The 12,428-nt window shown below is 40.3% G+C and overlaps 1 protein-coding gene across 1 annotated transcript in view; it reads right to left on the bottom strand.

The window, feature by feature from the left end:
- The window catches only part of EXOC4 (exocyst complex component 4), a gene marked incomplete at its 5' end in the record, with an annotated part of 716,953 nt that overhangs the window by 62,425 nt on the left and 642,100 nt on the right, over nt 1-12,428 (bottom strand). Inside the window, one exon of the mRNA XM_015559399.1 lies at nt 3,810-3,951. Within this exon, the coding sequence (XP_015414885.1) occupies nt 3,810-3,951 (142 nt within the window). The remainder of the gene's footprint in view (nt 1-3,809; nt 3,952-12,428) is intronic.

The following is a 12,428-nucleotide window of genomic DNA, read 5'->3' as shown; positions in this document are numbered from 1 at the left end:
AGGCTTACCAGGACTCCTTTTGATATTCACAGGGTTAATATCTACATTTTATTACCTGCTGCTGACTCAATGGCCTAAAGCAAACTCCCCCCAAACCTGACAATCTTACTGTTTACTAAACATTACCATTGATATGTCTGTTTGCATTCCTAAAAGGCAATTGTGTATTCTAGTAAATAAAAGCAGTTGGGAAGGAGACTCAGCAAGAACTTGACTGCTATGGTCGAGTTTTCCTCTGGTTTCCCCCGGTATCAAAATTAATATTTCGTCTTGTGTGTCATTTGTGCATCAGCTCTTCCTCCAAGCCTTTGAACCCTGAAAGCCATGCTGGCCGTGGACTTTCACAGAAACATGGAACACACTGACAAATCTCAGAGGGAAGGGTAGAGGGGAGGCAGGAAGAGACTAACCACAGATCTTATATGTATAATGCATTACCTATGGACACAGACAAGAGGGTGGTGAAGACCTGGGGTGGGGCAGGAACCAGATGGAGGAGGGCAAGGGGGGAAAAAGAGAGACATCTGTAATACTCTCAACAATAAATATTTTTTTAAAAAAGAAATAAGTTCAGAAATAATGCTAAGATAGACTCCAAATCTGTGATGCTCCTTGTCTTGTTCCACTCACAGGTGCTCACAAGCAATAAAGAAGTAACTCACTGAACAAGATAATGGAGAATAAAAAAAGCAAGTGTCATACAAAAGAAGTGACATTACCAAGACATTATCATTTAGGCTTTACCTGGGCACACTGAAAGGTATCCATGTTCTAACTAGAGTCTAAACCAGTGGTGGTGAACCTTCTGAGCTCGGCGTGTCAGCATTTTGAAAAACCCTAACTTAACTCTGGTGCCGTGTCACATATAGAAATTTTTTGATATTTGCAACCATAGTAAAACAAAGATTTATATTTTGATATTTATTTTTTATATTTAAATGCCATTTAACAAAGAAAAATCAATCAAAAAAATGAGTGTCATAGGTTCGCCATCCCTGATCTAGGGCATAGTCCCTGTCCCTGAGAAGCAGCTAGTCAGGTAGTTGAGAGAAGACTAACATGAACTTGAGAACCGGAAAGCAGGACGGTGTGACTCAGACTGTGCAGTAAAATCAATCAAAAAAATGAGTTCGCGTGTCACCTCTGACATGCGTGCCATAGGTTCGCCATCACTGGTCTAAACAGTTGTATGAACCAAAATCGTATTTACATTTAAAAATCTAAATCTAGTAAAGACTCCAAAAGAAAAAAAAAAGACTCTGTCAACTTTAACAATGCCTCCTAGTCATCTAGAAGAAAATGTATTGCTATACACTGTCTAATCCTAAGATTGCTGATCCTTAAGTTTCAAGTCTATATACAACTGCCTATTTGACATTGCTACCTAGATGTCTACTAAGCATCTTCAACTAAACATCTCCAAAATAGAATTCTTGATTTCCACCTCTTGCTCAACCTTTTTCCTCCTTTGGTCTTTCTCACCTCCGTCAATGGCTTTGGCATCCACACAACTGTGTGGTACCAAAGCTGGTGGTTCTCCTTGAGTCCTTTTCCCCTCACTGCTTCGAGTCAATGCGCCCAATCTGATCTACTCACAAGTTCTATCGGCTCAACCTTCACAATGTGTCTCAAGTCCAACATTCTCACACGCCCACCTCCGTCATGCTGGTGCTCATAATGGTTTCAACTGGTCACTCTGCTTCCACTCATACCTCTCCCTGAAATTCCTTTTCCATTTACAGCCAAAGTGATCGTTTAAAAATGTGAATGGATGTCTGACTTATTTAGCTTAGCATGATATTCTCAAGATCCATCCATGTTGTTGCAAATAGCAGTATTTCATTTTTTCTTATGGCTGAGTAGTATCCCATTGTATATATGTACCATATTTTTACCCAATCATAAACATGCTAAGTGAAACAACTCAGACAGAAAAAGTCGAGAAATATACGTGGGATATAAAATTGAGAGTAAGAAATGAACATGGTGTAGTGATTACCAGAGGGAAGGGGTTGGTGGGGTACTGAAGGATAAAAGGGGTCAAATACATGGTGATAGAAAAAGACTAGACTTTGGGTGGCAAATGCATAATCCAACATACAGGTGATGTATCACAGAAATGTACTCTTGATCCTATATAATTTTATTAACCAATGTCACCCCAACAAATTTAATTTTTATAAAAAATTGAAAAAAAGTGAATGAATGATGACTAAATGAATATGTCTCCCCTGCTTAAAAACCTCACACGGCTTCTTAATGCACCTGAAATAAAAAGTGCACTGTTCACTTGGTCTGTAAGACCCTAGGATGTGTCAGGCTCCATGACCCCACATAACCAGGCTCCAGCCCACTCCTTTACCTACCCTTTCACGCCACCCCCTCCTCCCCTTTTCCCTGGGTGACAACCAGCTAAATGCCTCTCTCTTCCAAGCCTGATTTTGTCTCAGGACCTTGTGGTGTTTCTCCCTCAGAGAGTCTGAAGCCCCTTCCCCTAGGTCTTTGTACAGATGGCTCCTTCTTGTTACCTTGGTACATTTCCTCTGCCCATTCTATCTAAAACACACACACACACAAAACTCTCGCTTTCTCATCCACCTCAGCCATTCCCGGCACTGCCCAGGGTGACAGCACTGGCCACAGGGAGGCGCTGGAGCACTGGGAACGTGACGAGGCCAACATTCATGTGATATGAGTGTAAAATCTGCAGATTTCAAAGGCTTGGGACAAAAAAATACAAAATGTTTCATTTATAATGTTTATGTTAATTTCATGTTGAAATGATATTTTGGTTATACTGGGTTAAATAAAATATGTTATAATTTACACAATTATATATTATATTCTTTTTACAAATGTGACTTGTAGAAAATTTAAATTATCTATTTGGGTCACGTGTAGCTCATTTTATATTTCTATTGGATACCACTGCTCGATTCCATTTTGCCATTTCCTTGTTTTTGTTGCTCTTATCTGAAATCATCTTTTTTGTTTACTCATTGGCTATTTTCCCCGTTAGAATGTAATTCCAGGAGAGTAGGGACCTTCGGTGTTTTTCCATTGCTATATCCCAACTATTAGAACACTACCTGGCACAAAGAAGGCACTCAATGGATATTTATTAAATGAATGAATCAACAAGTAAAGGCTCCCTAGTCTTTTCGTCCTGGCCTTTCCATATGTGTAATAACAGCAGTTATCAAAGTACTCAGAATATTCTACACTGCAGGGGAAGAAACAAGAGGCCAGTATTTTCATGAATTATTATTTTAACTTACTCTCTCCTATTGGGTTTTAAGATCTTGAAGGAAGGGACTATTGTTCCTGAATCTCTATACTACCTTCTTGATCAGCAGAGCACTTTAGTAAAAACATCAGTGACAATAAAATCACCATAATCACAAAGCTATCACATTTTGCATCCTTACTATGTAACAGGCATTGTATTAATTATGTCATTTATAACATCTACAAGTTAGGAATTCTTGTTTCCATTTTTAGGATGAGGAAACTGAGGGTTAGTAAATGTAACTGTCTTAAGATCAACTAGCCATCTGGTATAGACATTCAAATCCAGGTCATTCTGACATCACACGCCTTGCAAACTCTGAATCACCGTGTTCACAATACAACATGCGCTCAAAAAACTGCAGAGTCGCCGAATAACACTACAAATCACTCCCAGTGTAAAAAAGGAACCACACTGATGATAATAAAAAATTATGGTGATATTTTCCAGAAAAAAAGCAAGTGATTCATGGCCCACGGTGGGTTTCAATCTTGGCGTCTTCTGGGTGGCCGAGTCATACCTGACTTCCAGATGCAGCACCAGCAGGCAGCGGTCGGCCATGTCCTGGAAAGATCTGGCAAGCTCACTCAGGGTCTGCATGATCTGTTCCGACACCGGGGGCAGATCCATGTTTGTGTGACCATCTTGAGCAGGAGAAAGCACTGGAGAAAGGGAGGAGGACAAACACCAATCATTTCACTACATGCCTACTGGGTTTTGAAATGACATGTAATTTTGTTGTTCATCATGTTGCTTTTACCAATTTGGCTAATGCTAGTGTTGGCAGCATTAGACGTCCAAGACAGGATAGACTATTTCTGTCCTTGATTAAACACAGAAGCCCAGATGATTGAATCTGTTTGCAGAATGACAAAAAACAGACCTTCAGAGTTGGGAGTGACCTCAACAGTCATCTGGCCCAACCACGTGGTCTATGCTTATGTCATTTACACATCTGCAGGTGGCTGTTGTTTCGGGTCGCACACCCACACAAATGTTTGTGAAAGGGCTCTCAACACCTTCTGAGGCAGTCGAGCCAATCTCTGAAGGATCTGACCATCCTACATCAAGTCATATCTGTCTGCCCTGATCTTGCCAACTTTGCAGTCATTCTCGTATGTGTCAGCACGTCAAGTATTAGAGACATTGCCTTTGGCTTCCTTGAAGTCTTCCCTTTTCCAGGCTAAATGTCCGTCCCCCGTTTTTTAATGATTCTGTAAGTAAGTGAATTGAATAACTTTACAGTTCTCATACTTCACCAATAAAAACATCCCGGTTATTCTGTATCTCCCTTGAAATGTGGAATGCAGGACCACACACAATAAATACTGCAGAAGGAAAAAATACACTGGGGTCTGGCCTGTCTAGAGAGCGCTATCTCCTCCTTCCATGTAGATGCCACATTGCTTGCACATAAGGCTAAGGTGTTCAGGGGGCGGGCCGTGGTTTTATGTTCTACTTGAACTCATATAGAGCTCACAGTCAACTAAAAGTCCTACACAGGTCTTTTTGGAAAATTTTATAAAGCTAACTTTTATATCTTTCCCAAGTAATTGACACAATATTCAACAGCACTTGGACATTGCCTTCAGGAAAAGACTGAGCAGCAGAAATGTGAACTATATTTGTTTATGTCTAGGTTTCTGTTATGTACCCAGTTTCCCATAATCTCTCAAAGACTGCCAACAGTAATTTCACAATTTCATTCAAAAGATCTTTTAGTTCTCTAGAGCCTCAAAGACTAGCCCTAAGTCCTGTCCCCATTACTTACTATGTGGAAACCGAGGGTTAGTAAATGTAACTAACTGTCTTATAATTAAGAGGTAATTACTTAAATTCTGTCGGCCTGTTTCTTTTTCTATAATATGGAGATAATAGTACCTAGAGCATGAGGTTGTTGGGAGTATTGAATAGATTAATGTAGATAAAACTCTTCGACCAATAGCACATAAAACTCACTCAATATTAGCATAAATAATAAACACAAATAATAAGTATTCATTAGCATTTGATTTGTCTCGGTTAAGAAGCTTAATATAGCAACACATTACTTAAAAGCTAATTCTAGTTCGACCAATAGCACATAAAACTCACTCAATATTGACATAAATAATAAACACAAATAGTAAGTATTCATTAGCATTTGATTTGTCCCGGTTAAGAAGCTTAATTATAGCAACGCGTTACTTAAAAGCTAATTCTATCCATCTTGAAGTCCAATTTCCATTTATCAGTTATTTTTGCTTTTCCATCTGAGAATTCTTCTCCTGATGGGAGGACGCAATGTCCTTTGGATGTGGCCAGGCACTACTGACTAAATGCCAGGAGATGTTCACCTTCAGGGTAGGGGGTCAACATCTGGCTGCATCTGCATCTACAGTTATGGACTGTCAGGGCTGCATGGATGCCTAGATTCTGGCCAAGCCCGGAGAAGGGACCAGAGAGATAGTCAAGACTTAGAAGGATAGTTCTTCCCTATGGAACCAGACTTTAATAAATTATCACAGCAAACATGAAAAAAAGACTTTGTTTAAAGGAACTGATGTATAGGAGGAAGGGAGTGTAGCAAAGTAGACTTAAAATTATTTCCAGCCACGGCATCATCTAAGGTGAACAGAGCTGGATCTGCAGGAGGCTCCATGCGAGGCAGAGCCACTCTCCTGTACTGTGAGCATGACTTATGTTCTCTCATCGCCAGGAGAGATCACTGCCTTCAGGTCTTCATTTGGCAGCTGGGGTGAAAGCAACCACAAGCAACACTGATGGAGTATTTCAAAGCATTTTAGGGCTTTTGAGCTCCTGGATTCCTCTGCTGTGTGACACTAACTGTGGCAGAGAGCTACTATGTATCTATGAAAAGAGGTAGAAATCAGATCCTGAAGAAATCGGACTCATGGTCTGAGGTTCAAAGTTCTACAGTGGTTTCCCCTCATCGGCAGGGGACACGTTCCAAGACTCCCAGCAGATGCCTCAAACCATGAATGGTACCCTACACAGACCTTGTTTTTTCCTATACATATACACCTTTTCACTTAAAGGAAGCACTGTACAGCTTCTCTTTTGTATCCAAATTACCAGCATCTTCCACTACTCTTGTGTTTGGGGGCCATTACTAAGTAAAATTAGGGTGACTGGAACCAGGCACTGTGACACCACAACAGCGGATCTGTAAGGGCTACTTACCAAGTGACTAATGGGAGGGTAGCACATACATTGGCTGAACCAAGGGATGAGTCACATCCCAGGCAGGACAGAACAGGGTGCTGAGATTTCATCATCCTACTCAGAACAGTGTGCACTTTAAAACTTATGAATTGTTTCTGGAATTTTCTATTTAATGCTTTTGGATTGCAGTTGCCTGCAGGTAACTGAAACCATGGAAAGCAAAACCAGAGATAAGGGTGGACAGACTACTGTACTAATATCCCAAAGTCTATCAGAGGCATTCTGGGCAAATTCCACCAAGAAAGTAAAAAACAACAACAACTACTTTATTATAAAAATATATAATTTCATTATGTGTAGCAACCGAACATTGCCAAACTGTGCCATTAAAAAAACCCCAAGCAGCCATGGCTGGTGTTGCTGAATAGTTAGAGCATCAACCTGAGCATTGGAGGGTCAAGGTTTGATTCCCAGTCAAGGGGACGTGCCTGGGTTTCAGGTTCAATCCCTAGCCCTGGTCGGGGGAGGAGGGGCATACAGGAGGACACCACTCATTGTCTCTCTCTCACATCAATATTTCTCTTTGTCTCCCTTTGCTCTCCCCTCCCTTCCACTCTCTCTAAAAATCAATGGAACAAATATCCTCACTCCTTTGGTGAGGATTTAAAAAAACACACCAAAAAGACAAGTACAGTAACTTAATGGCAAGATAAAACTTGCAACAAGTGAGGTAAAAACAGTTTAGATAGCAGCACACTGCACATTTCACTTGACTGTAATCTATAGCAAAAAGATAACACTTTAGTAAAGCAACATGAAAAATCATGCCCAGAGTTCTACTGAAAAGCTGGCTTGAGAATTCTTGAGGGCTCACTGAAGTTTACGAAGTTTTCTTAACAAGAAGGAGTACACTGAGCAAAGAAATGCTGAGAATGGCAAACAATGACAACACAAACAACCAATGAGCTCTTAAATGTCAAATGGAAATCTGCAAAAAAGCAAGGCTGACAGAATCTGCTGTTTGGGAGATTATAGTCAAGATAGGTTACTACACACACACACACACACACACACACACACACACACACACACCCTTTTAGAGGCTCCGTGGTGTATATTTATCTTGGGGATTGCTTCGTTTCGGCAGAACACATATTGTGGGCTTTAAAACTATTAGCACTCAATCATTTTATTAAGGTATGCACTTTAAGCTGTTTTTCTGACACTGGGGCTGGGCCACATCAGATCATTCACAACATGCTTGTTCCTCTTATAGCCTTTGCATAAAAGCAGGCATCTCTGAGACTCCTAGCTAACCGTCTGCATGGCAATGTAGCTGGGCTTTCTATGCTAAACTGATTGGTTTATGAGGAAGCTGAATCTTGATCTCAGGGGCAAACCCTGCTTATTAGATAAACCAACAGATACTTCCAACTTTCCTTTGTTCATTCCACTAGAGACTGGAAATCTAGAAGTCTGCCTTCCCAGCCTAGCTTAGTGGTTAGAGATGGCTATGTGTCACCGTATGGCCAATGATCCTGTAAGCTAGAGGTTCTCAACCTGTGGGTTGCGACCCCTTTGGCGGTTGAACGACCCTTTCACAGGGGTCACCTAAGACCATCCTGCATATCAGATATTTACATTACGATTCATAACAGTAGCAACATTACAGTTATGAAGTAGCGATGAAAATAATTTTATGCTTGGGTCACAACATGAGGAACTGTATTTAAAGGGCCAGAAGGCTGAGAACCACTGCGTATAAGCAAATTTTTCTTTGGCAACTTGACCTAACTATGGCTCATTCTATGGCTCACCTTTTGACAGGGAAGCGAAACAACCCTAAAGCATTGATTGCTTTCCCTAAAATTTTCTAGGTTTTATGCTCAAAAGCATCTTCAATACCACATGTTCATCCTTCCCTAGTGCTTGGCCAGCTCCTTTCCCTTTCTCAGCAACTTCCCCCAATTCATGTTGCTCTCCCAGACTCTTTGTCCTTCCTACTCTCCATTACTCCTCTCTTGAGGACCTCACATTCTTATTAAGACTTCAAAAAAAATTCTCAACACTTGCTTTCTCCATAGTCTTGCTTCCCACTAAGTCTTTGATGTGCCATAATTTGATTTCTGCCTTTGACGCTTTGTTAAATAATTATTCCGAGGATCATCACCAATGATAGCCTATTGCCAACTCTATTGGGCGTTTCCCAGTATTAATCTCATTCAACATGGAAAGGCCATTTCCTCCTTGAAATTCTGTTTTCTTTTGCCTCTATGGCACCCTGTTCTTCAGGGTTTCCTTTCACAGCTCTGACACTCTTTTCATAGTTCCCTTCACTGGCTATTCTTCCTTTAGCCCACCCATAAATGCTGGTGTTCCCGAAGACTTTTTTCTATCAGTCGCTCTCATTTGTCATTCTATCTGTTCTCTCTGAGTGAGCTCATCCATTTTCATGGTTTTCGCTATTATCTAAGAATTGATGATTCCTAAATTTTATTTGATCAACTGTTTGCCAGCTATCTTTACCAGTACATCCCACAGGCATCTCAAATGCAATGAGCTCAAAACTAAACTCATTATCCATCTCTACCATCTGCCCTTTATCCTAAATTCTCTCTCAGTGGCATATCAATGTCGGAATCTCAGCTGCAAACATAAGAGTAATCGATTCTCTTCCTTCCCTCACTCCCCTCAACAAAGACTAATGTCTGCCCACTTTATTGCACGAATGTTTTCTTAACATCTTTTGTCTTTTCTATATCTACTGTGATTTTCTTGGTCTAGCTCCCTCTCTTCCATGGACTACTGGGACAGTCTCCTGATGGATGTCTTTGCCTTGTGCCTTGTCCCTACTTAATTCAATCCTCCATATTTGGTTAATTAAATGTGAGTGAGGCAGTATTATTTATCTAAGACACACATTTGGCTATATTAATTTTTATAAAAATGAATGATTTTTTAAAATTAAACAGAACAAGTGATTTAATTGGCCAACATAACAGGACAAATAATTCACATAATAACAGATGAATAAAGATCAGGAAAGAGAAGCAATGACTTGCCATTAACAGCTATAACTTTCCCCTTAGTTTCTTGAGTAGATGCCAGGGACAGAGTGGAAATAGGGAAGCAGTTCATTATAGCTGGACTCCTTGGCTATTCAAAATCTTGCAAAAGTATAGCTTAAAGTGATTCCGGTCAATCCCGACAGCCCAATCCCTATAAATTGGGTTGCCTTTAGAAGTCACTTTAATTTCATGAGGCCATCTTGCTGCAGCTGAGACTTGTGTGTGTGTGGGGGGGTGGTCTCCTCTTTTCTACTGACATAAAATCCCTGGCATATCAAACACCCAGCATCTCACAAGGAAAACCAACACACTAACTGTCATGGAGAAGCAATCAACGTAGGTCATTAGGATGTCTCAAGTGGTTCCACATCCTAATATTAACCAGACTGAAATCTGTTTAGGTCTTAAAATCAGTCAAAATTGGACTCATTCAGACCCAGAAGAGCATCTGTTTTCAAGGATGCAGCTGCTACACTTTTAATGGCAACTTACTGTGACTTGTTTAATTGATTCATATGAGGATGTCCTTGTGCATCTGCAATATTATCTAAAATTGTTACAATATTAGCTTAGACTGGGATCAGCTGTCATCAAAGTGATAAATTGAAAAGGGAAAGATGGTTATCACAGCAGGAAAAGAAAGGTTAACTCTGCAAATTCAAACTCTTTAGAAGATGGAAAAAAGACAATGAGGAATGATCCCATGAGATTTTCTCACTGGAAAACATTTCAGAAGATCACATTTTGGTGCAATCATTATTTCTGACTCCTCTTCCTATTTGTACAGAGAAATGACAGTCACTACAAAATGATCTCTGCTTCAACCTGGGTAAAATTATTTAATTTCCAGCCTTCAGTTTTCTAATTTAGAAAATTGTGGTAATAGCACCTTCTTAACTCCTAGAACAATGTGTGATTAGCTTTTGTAAATAATTTTGAGATCCTTTGATTTTGTTACCTGGATGACATTTTTTAAAAAGTGAGAATGGGAATCCTGATTAGGCCTGTGACATTAAGAACTAATGGGGCTTACAGAGTCACTGGGGCTGTGACAAGAAGACCCTCCGTCCCACCTCTTTCCTCCTGTTAAGTGCCTGTGGGATATGCTACGACCAAGCTCAACACCAGGTTACAATGTAAGTGTGAGGCACTATAAATTCACAGTTCCAAGGTGCAATTTTAGTGTCAGCTAGCTCTATCCTCAGCCTTATTATTTTCTCTGTACCACAATCCCTCCTTTTTATTCATTCCCTTGAATTATTTACAAACTTATACAAGCTAACTTTCCTCCACCCCAGTGTTTTGTGCACAGCAGGCACTTTATAAGTCTTTGTCAAACAAATTATATATAGATAAACCTACTAGTTTCTGGAATGGATACATGACCTTCACATGCTGATGTATCTACTGTCTTATTAGCATCTAATTTGAATTTTCTTAGGATAGAGATGTCCTTTCTTATCTAAGTCAATGGCTCCAAATTAAAATTTCATGGTGACACTTTTTGATCACTTTCTCCTTCCTGAGACATATTTTTAACACCCAGCTATTCTTTGCAAAAGTCCCAGCTTTAGCCAGTACTACCAAGCCATTTATTTAGACACCCCTTCCCATCCTCCAGTCTATAACCTAGTTTTAAGTTCTTTTGTTCTGTTTCTACATAAGATGGACGTCATCTAAGAAACACATTTGGTGTGTTCTCTTTATTTTGCCTCCTATTTCAGAGGCAATGGTTCTTTTGTTCCCAGATAATAACTATTTCTTTCCAGCCCAGATTTCCTCAGAAATTCTGGTTTGAGCTAGCAAAGCCAATGGATTTTTGAAAGCCAAAGTGCCGACTCAGATTGTTCCTTGACCTGTAGAATTAGGATTGCAAAGAATGGGGACACAGGACACATTGTTCAGATTAGATCCCAGACCTGCATCCACGGGCGTAGCCAGCGCTGGAAGTACAGCTCCTCTCGCAGACACAACGCCCATCAGCGGATCCCTCTGTCTAATGGCTGTGCTGGGATGCTCAGCCTTTCACTGCTGCCCCAGAGAGGGGCTCTTTGTCCACTCTTACAGGGGACGAAGGGCAAATGGAAGGGGTTTTTAAAAAATTGGACTGGGGAAAAGTAGATAAGATTCATTATCAAGAAGGAAACAAGATAAGGATGGGGGTAAGGTGAAGGTGTCTTATTTATATTTGCTTTGCTTGGTTCTATTCACCTAATTGATAATATATTGATGGTTAAAAAAATGCTTTCAGTCCATACAGCAGGCAAAGACCTACTTCCTTGTCTATGGGACTATTTGTTATTTAAATGACCATGTCCTACACCTTCCCCTTATTAATCACAAGACTACAGGCAACACAACTTCTTAGCGTTCTCTGTAACATCTCCTTCCCACTCCTTTTTCTTTCTCTTCTCCAAAATGCCTTATTTCCCTAATTATAGAGAGTAACTCTTTGTGGAAGAACAGATATGCTTGTCTCTCTCACTGCCCAGGTAATGACATCTGTATGAGAATGTATTATTATGAGGCCAAAAAACCCAAACCAAACAAAACACCCAAAGATCATATTTTTATAAAGAACCTAACTTCAGGGATGCTGCTTACGAGTAATTTCCATCTCCATGAAACCATTCTCTTTCCTGCAGCTTCCCAGATAAATAAAATGTATTCTTTTACTTTGTTTTTCCTCTGGAATACATTTCTTAACAACTCTAAGCCTTATTTTCCACATTTTTACAGGTTATGTTGCTGTGAGGGCCACCAGGGGACTTGGCCCCTCCCAAGGTGCCCACAGAGCTGGAGCCCATCTTCTCAACTCTGGCACCTCTGCCTCCCTTTTGTGGCCGGAACACATTTCATCTCACACTGGCTTTGCCTAAGTCAATGATTCTTGGTGCGCTGCAAGA

The sequence above is a fragment of the Myotis davidii genome, unplaced genomic scaffold (assembly GCF_000327345.1).
Source record: "Myotis davidii unplaced genomic scaffold, ASM32734v1 scaffold214, whole genome shotgun sequence".
NCBI classification, from domain to species: Eukaryota; Metazoa; Chordata; class Mammalia; order Chiroptera; family Vespertilionidae; genus Myotis; species Myotis davidii.
This window is presented reverse-complemented; position numbering and strand designations above follow the sequence as displayed.